The sequence below is a fragment of the Salmo salar genome, chromosome 17 (genome assembly GCF_965601325.2).
Source record: "Salmo salar chromosome 17, fSalSal1, whole genome shotgun sequence".
NCBI classification, from domain to species: Eukaryota; Metazoa; Chordata; class Actinopteri; order Salmoniformes; family Salmonidae; genus Salmo; species Salmo salar.
In genome coordinates, this window is record NC_138307.1 from 49,136,130 (window position 1) to 49,153,696 (window position 17,567).

General features: G+C 43.9%; 2 protein-coding genes across 3 annotated transcripts in view; both read left to right on the forward strand.

Moving 5' to 3' along the window:
- The first annotated feature begins 1,938 nt into the window (after positions 1-1,938).
- LOC106576041 (acyl-coenzyme A thioesterase 5) lies at positions 1,939-7,493 on the forward strand. Of its 2 annotated transcripts, none has more exons than XM_014152867.3 (9): positions 1,939-2,135; positions 4,605-4,704; positions 4,818-5,175; positions 5,390-5,509; positions 6,212-6,291; positions 6,427-6,520; positions 6,588-6,668; positions 6,757-6,898; positions 7,009-7,493. In XM_014152867.3, the coding sequence occupies exons 1-9, from the start codon at positions 1,946-1,948 to the stop codon at positions 7,137-7,139; spliced, it is 1,296 nt and encodes a 431-aa protein (XP_014008342.3). In that variant the 5' UTR covers positions 1,939-1,945; the 3' UTR covers positions 7,140-7,493. The 2 variants fall into 2 exon arrangements, with proteins under 2 accessions (XP_014008342.3, XP_045555651.2); XM_045699695.2 differs by lacking the exon at positions 1,939-2,135 and adding an exon at positions 2,149-3,211.
- Positions 7,494-7,768: 275 nt separating this feature from the next.
- Positions 7,769-17,567, forward strand: part of LOC100286412 (laminin subunit beta-1) — a 38,831-nt gene continuing 29,032 nt past the window's right edge. The window contains exons 1-3 of the mRNA XM_014152866.3: positions 7,769-8,836; positions 9,562-9,734; positions 13,947-14,085. Of these exons, the coding sequence (XP_014008341.2) occupies positions 8,806-8,836; positions 9,562-9,734; positions 13,947-14,085 (343 nt within the window). The 5' untranslated portion in view covers positions 7,769-8,805. The remainder of the gene's footprint in view (positions 8,837-9,561; positions 9,735-13,946; positions 14,086-17,567) is intronic.

The window sequence follows — 17,567 nt, forward strand, 5'->3', positions numbered from 1 at the left end:
GCCCCAGACCATTATTCCTCCTCCACCAAACTTTACAGTTGGTACTATGCATTGGGGCAGGTAGCGTTCTCCTGGCATCCGCCAAACCCCCATTTGTCCATCAGACTGTCAGATGGTGAGGCGTGATTCATCACTCCAAGAGAACATGTTTCCGCTGCTCCAGAGTCCAATGGTGGCGAGCTTTACACCACTCCAGCCGACGCTTGGCATTACGCATGGTGATCTTAGGCTTGTGTGTGGCTGCTAGGACATGGAAACCCATTTCATGAAGCTCCTGACGAACAGTTCTTGTGCTGACGTTGCTTCCAGAGGCAGTTTGGAATTCGGTAGTGTGTATTGCAACCGAGGACAGACGATTTTTACATGCTTCTGCACTCAGCGGTCCTGTTCTATGAGCTTGTGTGGTTTACCACTTCACGGCGGAGCCGTTGTTGCTCCTAGATGTTTACACTTCACAATAACAGCACTTACAGTTGACCAGGGCAGCTCTATCAGGGCAGAAATTTGACGAACTGACTTGTTGGAAAGGTGGCATCCTATGACGGTGCCACGTTGAAATTCACTAAGCTCTTCAATAAGGCCATTCTACTGACAATGTTTGTCTATAGAGATTGCATAGCTGTGTGCTTGATTTTATACACCTGTCAGCAACGGGTGTGGCTGAAATACCTCTTCAAATTAGTGAATTTGGCTGTCTCTGGAAGCAACGTCAGCACAAGAACTGTTCGTCGGGAGCTTCATGAAATGGTTTCTATGGTCGAGCAGCCACACACAAGCCTAAGATCACCATGCGCAATGGCTGGAGTGGTGTAAAGAGTGGCGTAAAGCTCGCCACCATTTGACTGGAGCAGTGGAAACGCATTCTCTGGAGTGATGAATCATGCATGGTGGAGGAGGAATAACAGTTTGGGGCTGTTTCTGGTTTGGGCTAGGTCCCTTAGTTCTAGTGAAGGGAAATCTTAAAGCTACAGCATTCAATGACATTCTCTGGGACGCATCTTGACAAACTTAGATTAAAATAGTTGGTTAGGGTGCTCATTCACACTGATTTATGAGATCATCAGCAATCAGGAACAACTCATGATCATTCAGTATATGTAATAAACATGGAATTGGATAAGTGCTTTCCTTATCACCAGTCACTTTAAGAGCAGTTTTCCCCAAGTGCTGTGCATAGCTTATATTGTATACAGACCGCTGGCGATTTGCATAAATTTGGGAAAGTTTGTATTTTTCACCTCCTCCCATCACCCAAAGGTTCCCTGCCCACTCTGCTTTCCTTCCATTGAAATGAATGGGAAGCGGTGTGTCACCTCGTGTGCTAGTGTATCATGAGGGTAGACTTTGAGGTTAATTATACTTTTATATTACGTGAGGGACTTTTATTATGAAAATGTCCGAAATTCCGAGACCCGGAAGTACCGTTTTAGTGTTGCTGACTGGCGCTGATTAAGCAGACCCTCTTATCAGACAGTGCTATAACCCCTTCATTGTGTGGATTTCATCAACGTAGCCTACGTTGTTTTTAACCGGTGAAGTAAGTAACAGTCCTTTGAGAAAAATCTTTCTGCCTTTATGAGGGTGATTCATGCACAGGCCTACAGTTCACCGCTATGGGTTTCTAGTTGCTGTAACTTCGTGAGCAGTGCCGCACGGACTTGTACTTTCCTGTACGAGTAAACTTGTCTACTCGCACCAGAATTATGTAACTACACAGAGCGGTTTTCTATGTCAGCATGTCTCTGACTTATCGTTGTTGAATAACTCCGTGTAAGTAAATGTGGACACGAAGTTTGAAGCGAATGTGACTCGTAGCCAATTTTGTTCTGTCGCCAACCAGTTTTCACAGGTTATTAAAGCCAGGACAAATGGGATGTCAATCCCACCATCTTTACCAGTGTTCGGTTGTTTCTGTCTTGTCTTTTTCTACAGGTGTTTGTCCACCATGGTTGGGACTTTCCCGCTTCTGTCAGTGCAGCCAACACGGGGGCTCGTGGATGAGAAGATCCAGGTAGTTGTGAGGAATTTACCTCCAGCGCTCTCAGTGACGCTACATTCCCTTCATCGCTCTGAGGATAAGGACCTTTGGGAGGCGTTCGGCCATTACACCAGCGACGGCCAAGGCACGGTGACGGGTAAGGTTTGTGACCGCCGACCGGCTTACAGACCGTGTTCTTGGATGTAGCCTTGACCAAACTTCTGTATGAAATCCCATATATACTCTTGTTGAATTCAATTACACGTTGTCCCGGTGGTCGCCAATAAGATCAGCATGCGCTGAACCATGAGATGCTGGCGGCTGGCCAATGTTTTTGCCTGCTAGTTTGCCCTCTATTGCTATCAAGTTAGTACAATATCACTGTACAACACAGCAAACCTTGAGTAAAGGATAGCAAAATAGATGTTATTAAAACCAATATGGTTGTTGTGAAGGTCATGCAGTGGACCTGTAGTCACAAGTAGGATCATTGTTAAAATGCAACACACTTTGAAATGCGTGACCAACGAACACACCCAAGCACATTAATGCCAAGTTAAAAAGTACTAGGAACTTTGATATTGGAAATATTCGACTTCAGCGTGTTCAAGGCAAGTGGGATGAGCTCCGACTAGGACAAACCGTTTTAAACTGTCAATCAACTTGGAATTCCAAGTCGGGAACTCGGCCTCTTTCTAAAGCTCTGACTTTCATACCTGAAGTTCACTGACATCATTATTTGACCTTGTTTTTTTCTTCTCAGAGTTCCCAGTTGTTTTGAAAACACCATTCAGTGTGTTTGAGATTTATTTTAAATTTTTTCACTTAACCATTGTTCTTTACTGACTTGCTTAGTTAAATCAATTCTTATTTACAATGACGGCCTACAAAACCTGGATGACGCTGGGCCAATTGTGCGCCGCCCTATGGGATCCCAATCACAGTGGTTTGTGACGCAGCTAGGAATCAAACCAGGGTGTCTGTAGTGACGCCTCTGGCGCTGAGATGCAGTGCCTTAGACCGCTGCGCCATTCGGGAGCCCCAGTCCACAGACAACTGACTAGAGGTCGACCGATTAATCGGCATGGACAATTTTAAAGTTTTCATAACAATCGGTAATCAGCCTTTTTGGACGCCGATTACATTGCAATCCACGAGGAGACTGCGTGGCATGCTGACCACCTGTTACTTGAGTGCAGCATCAAAAGGACCTTGTGGCTGCAAGGAGCCAAGGTAAGTTGCTAGCTAGCATTAAACATATTTTTTTATAAGATTATCTTCACAATCACTAGTTAACTACATGGTTGATGATATTACTAGGTTAACTTCATGGTTGATGATATTACTAGGTTAACTAGCTTGCCCTGCGTTGCGTATAAACAATGCGGTGCCCGTTAATTTATCATTGAATCACAGCCTACTTCAACTTCGCCAAACAGGTGATGATTTAACAAAAGCACATTTGTGAAAAAGGCACAATCGTTGCACAAATCTACCTAACCCGCTAACATCAATACTTTTCTTAAAATCAATACACAGAAGTATATATATATATATTTTTTTAAACATGCAATATTAACTAGGGAAATTGTCACTTCTCTTGCGTTCAGTGCAAGCAGCGTCAGGGTATATGCAGCAGTTTGGGCTGCCTGGCTCATTGCGAACTGTGTGAAGACCATTTCTTCCTAACAGACCGTAATTAATTTGCCAGAATTGTACATAATTATGACACAACATAGGTTGTGCAATGTAACAGCAATATTTAGACTTAGTGTTGCCACCCGTTCGATAAATTACGGAACGGTTCCGTATTTCACTGAGAGAATAAATGATCGTTTCCGGATTTGACCTTTTAAGGACCTAAGGTTTGTATTTTTGTGTGTTTCTTATATTATAATTAAGTCTATGATTTGATAGAGCAGTCTGACTGAGCGGTGGTAAGCATTCATTCAAACAGCACTTTACTGCGTTTGCCAGCAGCTCTTAGCAACACTTGAAGCACAGCGCTGTTTGACTTCAAGCCTATCAACTCCCGAGATTAGGCTGGCAATAATGAAGTGCCTATAAGAACATCCAATAGGCAAAGCTATATGAAATACACAATGGTATAGAGAGAAATAGTCGACGCATTATAATTCCTATAAAAACTACAACCTAAAACTTCTTAACTGGGAATATTGAAGACTCATGTTAAAAGGAACCACCAGCGTTCATATGTTCTCATGTTCTGAGCAAGGAACTTAAACGTTAACTTTTTTTACATGGCACATATTGCACTTTTACTTGTCCAACACTGTTTTTGCATTATTTAAACCAAATTGAACATGTTTTATTATTTATTTGAGACTAAATAGATTTTTTTTTTTTATGTATTATATTAAGTTAAAATAAGTGTTCTTTCAGCATTGTTATAATTGTCATTATTACAAATATATAAAATCGGCAGAGTAATCGGTATCGGCTTTTTTTTGGTATCAGTGTTAAAAAAATTATAATCGGTCAACATCTACAACTGACATCTGAAAAAACAAGCTCAGAGTAGAAAAAATTTGTTTTGAATGGTCATCCATCTCTGAAGTCCAAGTCAAGAACTCAAGCCTCTTTCTCTTTTTTGTTGTTGATGTAGTTGCTAAGGATGCCAGTCTTGGAGGAACATATGAAGGAGCAGAGCCCATGGGTCTACTGTGGAGCATGCAGCCTGTTCCAGGCAGTCGGACAGGCCTCAGGTAACACACCAATGCAATTCAATATTTGGGTTCAATTCTACATAGGAAAACCAGATAATTTAGGGTGACCAGGCCCGGCTGGACAAGTCAAATAAACTCTCTCTGTCTCTCAGGTTGAGAAAGATGGATGTCCTCACTCCTATGGTGGTACACATCTCTGTGTACAGTGGGCACATGACTGAGGGCTTCAGCAAGCAGTCTCCCCTAGCGACCGTTGTCACAGAACGATGGTACATGGCACCGGGTGTGTGCAGAATTGACATCAGGGAACATGGAGTCCGAGGGACCCTCTTTTTACCCCCAGGTCCTGGACCCTTCCCTGGGGTGTTGGATATGTGGGGAGGGGGTGGGGGGCTGGTGGAGTACCGCTCCTGCCTCCTGGCGTCACAGGGTTTTGTTTCCATGGCGCTAGAGTACCTTTCCCATGACAAGAACAGAACCTCAGACATCGACTTTAAAACCTACTTTGAGGTGATTCTCATACTGTGTGTGCCTACAAGGTTGTGCATGTCTTAATGTTCAGAAATGGCCCTGAGAGGGCAGAGTCCTGCTGTGACCATTTACCCAGACTCACTGTTATATTACATCACTTCACATTATATTACATCACATTGCATCTGCTACATTGGATCCTACATTGTATCCTTATCACTTGAACTTGAGTTCTATCTCTCTTGTTATGTAGAAAGCGTTCAGGATTGTGCAGGAGCACCCCCTGGTGATGAAGGACAGAGTTGCTCTGTTTGGGCTCTCCTTTGGGGTGTCAGTCGCCCTCAACTTGGCAGCCTACTCCAAAGTCATCAGCGTGAGTCTCCCTCCCACTCCTCTTTTTCCTCCAGATTGGTGCTGTATGTACAGTGCCTTCGCAAAGTATTCAGACCTCCTCACCTTTTCCACATTTTGTTACGTGACAGCCTTATTCTAAAATTGTTCAAATAAAACACTCAACAATCTACACACAATACCCCATAATGACAGTGAAAAGTTTTTTTTTAAACATTTTTGCTAATTTATTAAAAATATTAAACAGAAATACCTAAGTCGGATCATTTGCTATGATACTCAAAATTGAGCAGAGGTGCATCCTTTTTCCATTGATCATCCTTGATGTTTCTACAACTTCATTGGATGTTTGTAGATTCATGAGGATAATAAAAAAAAAAAAAAAGGATACAAAATGTGGAAAAAGTCAGGGGTCTGAATACTTTCCAAAAGGCCCTGTATATAGTGTGAATTCATATTCAGAAATCTTTATTGTCCCAACACTGACCATGTGTTAGGGCCTTCCCTGTAGCTCAGTTGGTAGAGCATGGTGTTTGCAACGCCAGGGTTGTGGGTTCGATTCCCACGGGGGGCCAGCACAGGAAAAAAAAGAGAAAATGTATGCATTTACTAAGTCGCTCTGGATAAGAGCGTCTGCTAAATGACCATTTAAAAAAAAAATAAGAATGTGTATATGCGTATGAGTTTGTTTAGTGTGTAACAATAAATACTGTGTGTATTCCAGCCCAGGTGCTGTGTGTGTATCAGTGGGAGTCACGTCTACCCAGCCAAGTCCATCCCCGATATGATTATGAAGATTTCTGAGTGAGTGACAACCACCATTTGTGAATGAAAAGTAAACACATTTGTTTGAAGTGAAGCTGTCAAGTACTGTGATTATGAAGCTTCTGACATACAGTTCAAATGAAGAAATCTAGACTAAAACAATTTTATTGCCAGGGATGGGTATAAGACCCGATTTGATGAAGAGGGCTGTGTCGTCTGGAAAGACATCATTCTGCCTATCCCAACCGACCTTGGAGAGAAAGTGGATGTAAGTCAACACACACACAAACACACACACAGTGGGTTTGTTTACTCATTGCCCTGTCTTCTGACAGATGGGGAGGATAAAGTGTCCATTGATGTTGGTCGTCGGGGAGGATGATCAGAACTGGGCCACAGTGGAGTCTGCCAAGGACGTGAGTACACACACACACAAACACGATTACAAGCTTCCTATGAAATCCATCATTTTCAATGACGCTGAATGTGACCTCTGACCTGCAGATAGCCCAGATGATGCGTGCAGCGGGTAACGAGCACCTACTGACCATTCTACAATACCCTGATGCTGGACACCTCATTGAGCCGCCCTACACACCCCACTTCAGAGCCAGCAACTTCATAGTGCCTCAAACACGACAGAAAGGTTCTGTACACACACAAAGCTCACACCTATAGTATACACACCTGAACTAAGATATATGTATAACCAATTCTTTACTCCCAATGTAACTAATGATTGTGTGTGTGTTGTAGTGATCATGTTGTGGGGAGGGTACCCCAAGCCGCATGCCGATGCTCAGGAAGACTGTTGGGAAAAGAGCCTTAGCTTCCTACGGCAACACCTGTACCCCAGCCCTGACTCTGTCCCTAAGGCCAAGCTGTGATGTCACACCCGAGGAGCATCAAGGACCTAGTATGATTCACTAAGCTATAACTTTATATAATATTTTATGTTCATGTATTTAATTTGTGACATGACTGAATGCTTGAATGAGAAAGTCATCAGACCAGTGGACACAGCTGTACAACATAAATTGAGGGCTGATGAGGAGTGTCCACAGTAATGGGTCGGAGTCTCTCATTCACTGAACTGCATGAGTTTCAACCTGCCAATAGTGTTAACACCTGTGCCTGAAACCTAACTGCCATAGTACACAGATGATTGATTCTATTTTTTGATTCATTAGGAAATGTGTTGTCTATGATGTTTATAATAAATCAGAGGAGTATGAACAATATGTTGTTATTGAGAGCATGAGAGAGCTATTTGGTATGCTTCTTGCAGTTCTTCAATATTCCACACGGGGGTGATGTATGCATGTATAGTTGTGGTCAATTGATGAGTCTTGGGGCTGTATTCCAAATGTCTCAAGAGTAGGAGTGTTGATCTTGTATAAGGATCCCCCCATCCATTTAAACTTATTATGATCTGAAAGCCAGAACTGATCCTAGATCAGCACTCCTGCGATGTTTCATACATGGGTTGCAGTCTAAACCAGGGTTTCCAAAACTCTGCCCTGGGTGAATGTTTTGGTTTTTGACCGAGCACTACACAGCTGATTCAAATAACCAACTCATCAAGCTTAGATGATTTGAATCAGCTGTGTAGTGATAGGGTAAAGACCAAAATGTGCACCCAGGTGGGACCCCCGACTGAGTTTGGAAAATCCTGGTCTAAATTTTAAAATAAACCCCATTGAACTTGATGAATAGGGTGTTTATAAAATGAATAAACACATCTTGATTTTACCATTTAAAATTCAGCCACAATCCAGGCAAATGATTTCAGCACTGAGGAGGGAATCATCTTTAACTTTCAGTGTTCAGGGAGATGCTGAGTCTTTTTTCCTGTGGGGTAACTATGGGCCCCTGTCTCTTTGCCATAACTGTGTCCAACTCAAGGACAAGCATGTCCAGGGTTTAGCCCAATGGGGGATTGAATCTGACAGAATAGGTTTTTCAGCTATCACCCATCTGTGCCCAACTGCTAAATAAACACTCCACTAGAAACACAGAAAATGGCCCCTGTGTGTGTCCCTCTGCCCGACAGAGACGGATGTGGAATTCTGTGTTTGACATGGTAAAGTACCCAACTCTCCTTCTGAGTTCTGTCAGAAGAACAATGAAGTTGATCGTGTGAAACACGGCAGGTAATGTATGTGCAGCATGGCATCCCAGAACTACACCTATGTCTGTCTGACCTACAGACCGACTGATATGTTCTTATGATCTCAGTAGCCTAAACAAGCATACTGACCACAACTTTGATTTTGACAACACACCTAGAGCAGTCTATTGACTTATCTCGAGATTAAAAGTAAAGTAATTTACTTGTATTATTTAACCAAAGAAAGTCCTGGCTGAATGTGGTGCGCTTATCTTCGTTAGCACGCTGCGTTGCATACCCAGCCAGGAGGGTTGGGACTCGGGAGCGCGTAGGATGTATAGTTGGGGGCTCGCCAGGACCTCCTAGAACAGAGACACACACAACTGCTTCAGGACTTGCCGACAACAACCCGAGGGATAATTATCCATGTTTAATACTCGAAAATGTTGATATTGCACATCGCATCACTTTTGAGTAAGTATTGTTTTTACATGGAACTGTTTCGTTTTTTCCTACTGCGCAGGTAGCTAGCTAAAGTATTCTCAATGCATTTCAGGAATAGCCTAAAGCCAAGTATTGGCTTAAGAGGAAACGTAAAATGTGAAGAGATCGAATAGAGGATTTTATTTTCTGTTGCCGTCAAAGTTGAATTCCAATGTTACTTTTCACTGTCACTTATTCAGGACCATGGGGACCTTTACTGAGGAACTGTAAGCCATTATTTAAGCATCTAAAATGTGTTCAACAGTTTATACATGTCAGATGTCTCAGTCCACTATGCTTGTTTAAATATGTTTTGGGCACATTGTTTTCAACTACCTATCGTTTACAGAAGCTGTTTTGTACAGTCAATAACTGTTTCCCACAGTCGCTGTTGTTCCCGAACATAACAGCCTGTTTTCATAAACAGTACCGCCACAGGGATCGATTGGAAAGCGAGTCCATGTGATTTCAATCGGAAGCCTATCTTGTGACCGTTATGTTTTTATACCCAGTGATGCATTAGACTAAAGGGAGCCTGTGATAGCAATGGAGAGACACGCCTCTTAATTCTAAAATAAAAATATTTGTACCGATTTTTAACTGTGGGATAGTTTAGTTATATAGCATAATAGTTGCATGGAGAATTATACTCCAGACATGTTTTGCTCGCCCGTGCAGCATCATCAGCTACACTCAACGCTGTTTCTGTCCGGCAGCCCTCTGGTGGCGGTCCTTTGCGCAGCTGCCTGAGTTTGGGGATGTTTGCACTGAGGGGAGCTGCTACCCCGCCACCGGGGACCTTCTGATCGGCCGTGCGCACCAGCTCACCGCCTCCTCCACCTGCGGCATTGAGAAGCCTGAACGCTTTTGCATTGTTGGTCACCTGGAGGTAAGACACCTTACACCAGGGGCACAGATAGGTGTACTACACCTAGACAGGGTGGGCATAAGCAGTTGCTTAGGGTCCCCAGCCGCTAGGGGCCGACATAAGCGGTTGCTTAGGGTCCCCAGCCGCTAGGGGCCGACATAAACGGTTGCTTATTTATGAACTCAGTCTGGCTCTCAACAGTTGAGAGTTTGAATAGTAGAATACACAAGGTTCAATTTCGAAATTTGCTTGTGCGTCAGAAGTTTTAACTGATAGTCACTCAATTAGCCCCTTTCAGCAAACATTTTTTTAGATTGGTAAATTAGTCTAGCCAGCTAATTCAACTTGTAGTAGGGGAGAGCAGGGATGAAAGTAAGGCACCCATTTTCTCAGATAACACAGAAGCTAGAATGAAGTAGTGAAGTCAGCACGTTCCTAATGCGGAGGACGAGCTCCCTGCAAAACAACTGCCAGTCCAACCATGTTTCCCTTAGTTATATAAAAAAAAGTTTTTTAGCGCGATGTAAGTAAAAACACGGACCTGGAAGTTTTTTTGGGGGGTTGTATGGTGGTTTAAGGTTCCGCATGTCATTTTCTTAACCCATCTAGTGACTAAATCCCAGCAGACTGTACGTTTCAAGTATCATGCTAGATAGTCTTGGGTGTTAGCCTGGGTGCAGTTATAGCAGAGACGGTGTGACGAAAGTAACACAATGTTAGCTGATGACCTGGAATAAAATAAAACGTTTAAGCACAGGCCATTGTCTCCTCTAGTTCATATTGCTTTTATAATGTTTGCAAAATATCAACACGTGACTGAAGGTTTGAAAATGATATATGACATCATTAGCTTTATGCTTTAATCGATTGAATTGTAGGATCAGCTTCTCATGTAAGCATTTATCGACAGGTTAGTGGATAAAAATATATATCTTTATGATTCTGGGGGTCAATTACCTTGTGTCAAGCCATGGAAATGTGATTAGCATGATGAGTTTACCGTTTGTGAAGAGAATAAAAACATTTATTCTATCAAGACATGAGGAATGCGCATGGCAAGGACAGCTGGAGCACACCTGATTGGTAGGGCTATGCATAAATAGTCATTGAAAATTGTGAAAAACATCTCCTACTACATCCCCATTAAAGTGAGATGAGAAAATTATGGTTAATGTACAATGCATTCAGAAAGTATTCAGACCCCTTGACCTTTTCCACATTTTGTTACTTTACAGCCGTATTCTAAAATGGATTAAAAAAATTTTTTTCCCTCATCAGTCTACACACAATACCCCATTATAACAAAGCGAAAACAGGTTTGTAGAAATTTTGCATAAAAAACCCAAACAAAACAGAAATATCTTATTTACATAAGTATTCAGACCCTTTGCTATGAGACTTGAAATTGAGCTCAGGTGCACCCTGTTTCCATTGATCATTTAAAAATATATATTTTACCTTTATTTAACTAGGCAAGTCAGTTAAGAACAAATTCTTATTTTCAATGACGGCCTAGGAACAGTCATCCTTGATGTTTCTACAACTTCATTGCAGTCCACCTGTGGTAAATTCTATTGATTGGACATGAAGGCAAACACCTGTCTATATAAGGTCCCACAGTTGACAGTGCATGTCAGAACAAAAACCATGCCATGAGGTCGAAGGAATTACGTTTTGAGGAGGCACAGATCTGGGGAAGGGTACCAAAACATTTCTACAGCATTGAAGGTTCCCAAGAACAGAATGGCCTCATCATTCTTAAATGGAAGAAGTTTGGAACCACCAAGACTCTTCCTAGTACCGGCCACCCGGGCCAAACTGAGCAATCGAGGGAGAAGGGCCTTGGTCAGGGAGGTGACCAAGAACCCGATGGTCACTCTGACAAAGCTCCAGAGTTCCTCTGTGGAGATGGGAGAACCTTCCAGGAGGACAACCATCTCTCTGCAGCACTCCACCAATCAGGCCTTTATGGTAGAGTGGCCAGAAGGCAGTCACTCCAGCTTTGAGTTTGCCAAAAGGAATCTAAAGGACTCTTAGACCATGAGAAACAAGATTCTCTGGTCTGAAGAAACCAAGATTGAACTCTTTGGCCTGAATGACAAGCGTCACGTCTGGAAGAAACCTGGCACCATCCCTACGTTGAAGCATGGTGGTGGCAGTATAATGCTGTGGGGATGTTTTTCAGCGGCAGGGAATGGGAGACTAGTCAGGATCGAGGGAAAGATGAACGGCGCAAAGAACAGAGAGATCCTTGATTAGAACCTGCTCCAGAGCGCTCAGGACCTCAGACTTGGGCGAAGGTTCACCTTCCAACAGGACAACGATCCTAAACACACAGCCAAGATAACGCAGGAGTGGCTTCAGGACAAGTCTCTTAATGTCCTTGAGTGGCCCAGCCAGAGCCCGGACTTGAACCTGATTGAACATCTCTGGAGAGACCTGAAAATAGCTGTGCAGCGACACTCCCCATCCAACCTGACAGAGCTTAAGAGGATCTGCGGAGAAGAATGGGAGAAACTCCCCAAATACAGGTTTGCCAAGCCTGTAGCGTCATACCCAAGAAGACTCAAGGTTGTAATCGCTGCCAAAGGTGCTACAACAAAGTACTGAGTAAAGGGTCTGAATACTTATGTGATATTTCCATTTTATTTGGAATAAATTTGCAAACATTTCTAAAAACCTGTTTTTAGTTTGACATTATGGGGTATTGTGTGTAGATTGATGACAGAAAAAACTACATTTTAATCCATTTTAGAATAAGGCTGTAACGTAACATTGTGGAAATAGTCAAGGGGTCTGAATACTTTTAGAATGCACTGTAGCTATTATGTGATCTATTTTAGTCTAATTATTATTGTAAGGCTAAATATTGTGGTTGCACAGCATTGCGATGTTGACGCATGGTTCATTTTCATACATTTCGAACCTATAGCATTAAATATTCAAATTGACATACACATGAAATTATGGCTGATGGTACTTTTGTTGAAAGTAACGAGCATTACAAACCAGAAACATGGAGATAAGACCCATATTGTGCACTTCTCGCCCGCTGTTACTTCTGTTCCAAGGTTGTGTTACTCCCGCCCCGCCAGCAGGTACAAAAGTAACATTGTGGTAGTTCTGTTCTCGGTCTATTTCATTTCAGGTCATTTAACCTAGAAATCAAGGCAAAGGGTGGCTACTTTGAAGAATCTCAAATATAAAATATATTTTGATTTGTTTAATCCTTTTTTTAGTTACTGTATGATTCCATATATGTTAGTTTTGATGTCTTCACTATTATTATACAAGGTAGAAAATAGTAAAAATAAAGAAAAATCCTTGTGTAGGTGTGTCCAAACTTCTGACTGGTACTGTACATGATAAACACTTAATTGTGCTGCAAAAAAGAGTGTTGTAATGGTGTAGTACAGTGTAATGTTTGGGCAATTTGAGTGTACTAGAGAGACTCTATGGAATTGTGCTGCGTGGGAGTCTTGGCATTTCCCTCCACAATAAGCATTGTGTGCCACACAGTCACCGCCCTGTGTGCTTATAATGGGGAGAGAGCGTGATCGGGAGTATTCCGTTATTTCAGAATCCCCTCGGGGGTGAACGGCTGTGGAACAAGATGTGTATGTGAAGGGGGTGGTTATGGGCTGTGGAACGATTAACAAAACATTGGAACATTCTGGGATGAGTCATCGTAATGAGGAGGAGAATGGGGGATGAGGAGAAGAGCCCCCCTGAGGGTCTAGTGCCAAGTATTCTGGGAGCAGACTTTGCCTACAGGGGAGTGGGAGCTGGACCAGCAGTTGGTCACAAAGTGGTCACATTTCAACACAGTTAAAACTTGAGTGTGCAGATAGATTAGATAGCAACCGCTTGGATGAAATTAGAATGTTGTGAAAGTCAAACTGTGAGGTTGTGAAATCTTCACTCACACACATGTTGGGAAGATACAGTGCAGAGAGTAGGATGTGTGTGTGTGGAAGACAGAATCCAGAATCCGTGTGTGTAGGCCAAACCATCTGGAGAGCAGACAAACCTGCTGCTAAGAGGGGCAGTGAACCTATAGAGTAGAATAAACTATCTACACTACAGGATATATACACACACACACACACACACACAGACAATGGTGATGACAGACTGAGTGGTAGCGTATGGACTCTTGCTCTATAATCAGAGGTGAATGATCATGTTCTTCACAGTACTGAGACATTCTCTCTCTCCTCCCTCTCTCTGTAGGAGGAGAAGAAGTGTTTTGTGTGTGACTCCAGGGAGATGTATGATGAGAGGCTGAACCACACGACCAGCCACAGCATCGAAAACTTGGTCACCACCTTTGCCCCCAACCGCCTCAAGACCTGGTGGCAGTCTGAGAATGGTGAGAATATGTGTGTGGGTGGGTGTCTGTGTGTGTGTGTGTGTGTGTGTGCGTGCAGGTTTTTGGTTTTACTAGTAAAATAAGGAACATTCAGACAAGTAGGGACATTTCGCCGGTCCCCACAAGGAAAGGCTTTTTTAGGCTTAGGGGTTAGGTTTAGGGTTACAATTAGGGTTAGGGTATGGATATCACGTTGAACACGGAACGAGGGAGAGCTTGGTTTGTTGCTTTGCAAGTCTCTAAAAAAAAGTGTTCTATTGAGAAAGTTTGGTTACTAGCTACCTTTTGAATTTGGACCCCGCGACGAGGTTAGCCTCAGTTTCTGGGACCACTATATCTTTCCAGAGATCCTGCCAACCAAAAGTTTGAAGAGCTGCTTGGCATAGCGAGGTTTCCTTGACAGCTTGAACACAGTCCGCGATGCGGTTAGCCCTTGTGGCTGGGACTGCGGATTGTGGCTGTCTAAATCCCCGGTGGTTGTTTCTGTTTAAATCTGCCCAGCGACCGGCCCCTGTCTGGAACTGCGTGGAGTACCAGCGTTAGCCTACATTGCTACCATGGCATCCAATGCCAAAGGTGGAAGGTATGGAGAGGACAGTGTTTCTCTATTACAGGGGAATGATCTTTTAAATGAACAAAAATGATTTTCCAAGCAGTTGTTAGAACAACAGGAAAATAGCTTCAAGAGCTTTGTCCAGATACTAATGGAGAGGTCCAGAAATGTAAGAACAGTTTGCAGTTCTCCCAGGGAGAGGTGTATGTCCTGAAAGAGACATGCAGCAAGATGACAACAAACTGTAAGTCCTCTCGAGATGACATTAGCATGAATCCTTATTAACAATGACTGGGAAAACAGACTATTTAGGGGGACAATCCAGGAGGAATACCATTGTTGTGGATGGCATACCAGAGTCTTCACATGAGAACTGGGCCAAGTCTGAGAAGAAAGTATGAAAAATGATCAGTGAAAAGCTGCAGATGGATCATACGGAGATTGAGGTGGAGCGAGCCCACAGGTCTGGAAGCATGTAACCAGCCCAGGTGACAGACCCAGGCCGATAGTGGTCGAGTTCCTGAGGTTTAAGGACAAGATGGCTGTTCTGGAGAGAGCCAAGAAATTTGAGGAATCTTCCTCAAAGAGGACTTCTCTGAAGCTGTGCGCCAGAGGCGGGAAAATAACTTATCCCAGCTATGAAAGCTGCCAGAGAGCATGGGAACATTGCTTACATCTGCTACAACAGGCTCATTGTCCACCCTCCCTCCCAAAAGACTGGGAGGAATGAGAGAGCCAAGCCTCAGGGCCAGTAGCTTCAGCCCAACATTGCACACACACACACACACACACACACACACACACACACACACACACACCACACACACACACACACACACACACACACACACACACACACACACACACACACATATATATAAATATATTTATTTTTTTACTCAGATAAGCTACCAAGGAAATGGCTTTGAATAGCCCATATTAATATACGCTGAGTTTACAAAACATTAATAACACCTTCCTAATATTGAGTTGCACCACGTTTTCCCCTCAGAACAGCTTTAATTCGAGACTCTACACTGTGTTGAAAGCGTTCCACAGGGATGCTGGCCCGTGTTGACTCCAATGCTTCCCACAGTTGTGTCAAGTTGGCTGGATGTCCTTTGGGTGGGGGACCATTCTTGACACACACAGGAAACTGTTGAGTGTGAAAAACTCAGCAGCGTTGCAGTTCTTGACACATTCAAATCGATGCGCTCGCACCTACTACCATACCCCATTCAAAGGCACTTAAATATTTTGCCTTGCCAATTCACCCTCTGAATGGCACACATACACAATCCATGTCTCAATTGTCTCAAGGCTTTACAATCATTCTTTAACCTGTCTCCTCTTTATCTACACTGATTGAAGTGGATTTAACAAGTGACATCAATAAGGGATCATAGCCTTCACCTGGATTCACTTAGTCAGTCTGTCTTGGAAGGAGTTTTGTACACTCAGTAACTTGCTAACATCGGATAACATTCATATACTGGCCATCTCTGAAACTCACTTAGCTAATTCCTTAGATGATACAGCAGTAGCAATATAGGCATATACTGTAACTACGGAAAAGACGTGAATGCCCATGGGGGAGGTGTTGCTGTATACTTCACATTCAGAGACATATTCCATTAAAGCTTAGAGAAGATCTCATGTCAAATGTTGTGGTTGCATGTTCACCTGCCTCATCTAAAGCCTGTTCTTTTGGGGTGCTGCTATAGGCCACTAAGTGCTAACAGTCAGTATTTGGATAATATGTGTGCAATGCTTTATAATGTGTGTGATGTTAACAGAGGTCTATTTTCTGGGTGACCTGAACATTGACTGGTTACCAACTAGCTGTCCTCTCAAGAGGAAGTTTCTAACTGTGACTAATGCCTGGTATATGACCCAGATTATCGCTCAACTGTAACGTGTACGCTGGGACTCGGGAAGCAGGTACATGGGTGAATTTAATAATAAATAAACATGGAACAAAACAAGAAACAGGAGGTGCGTACGGACATGAAACAACAGAAACAGAATCAATATCACCTGAGGAAAAAACCAAGGGGAGTGACAGATATAGGGGAGATAATCAGGAAGGTGATGGAGTCCAGGTGAGTCTCATGAGGCGCAGGTGCACGTAATGATTGATGCCAGGTGTGCGTAATGATGGATCCCAGGACCGGTGGTTAGTATACCGGCGACGTCGAATGCCGGAGAGGAGGAGCGGGAGTAGACGTGACAGTACCCCTCCCCCGACGCGCGGCTCCAGCTGCGGGACAACGCCAACCAGAGGGACGGCCCCGAGGACGAGGAGCAGGCCGGTCCGGGTCGGCAAAGGTGGAAATCACTGATGTTAGGATCCAGAATGTCCTCCACCAGAACCCAACACCGCTCCTCTGGGCCATACCCCTCCCAGTCCACCAGATACTGGAGCCGACACCCACGACGTCGGGAGTCCAGTAGAGATCTGACGGAATAAACCGGACCCCTTCATGATGTCCGGGGGAGTGGAGGGTTGTCGTGGGGGACAGCATCAGCTAGGGGACCAGGAACCACCGGCCTGAGAATGGAGACATGAAAAGGTGAGATACGGTAGTCACTGGGAAGCTGTAACCTATTCGTCACCTCGTTGACCCACCGGAGAACCTTGAACGGCCCCACAAACCAGGGTCTCAGCGTGAGCATCGCGCCACACTTCTTTTGCGAGCCTGAACCACTCCTCAACCGCAAGAGCTTCTGTCTGGCCCGGGGTCCACGGAGCCAGGGCCGGCTGAAAACCCAGAACACACTGGAAGGGGTCAACCTAGTGGAGGAGTGACGTAGCGAGTTCTGGGCGTACTCCGCCCATAGAAGGAATCGAGCCCACTCTCCCTGCCGGTCCTGACAGTGACTCCTCAGGAACCTCCCCAGCTCCTGGTTCATCCTCTCCACCTGCCCT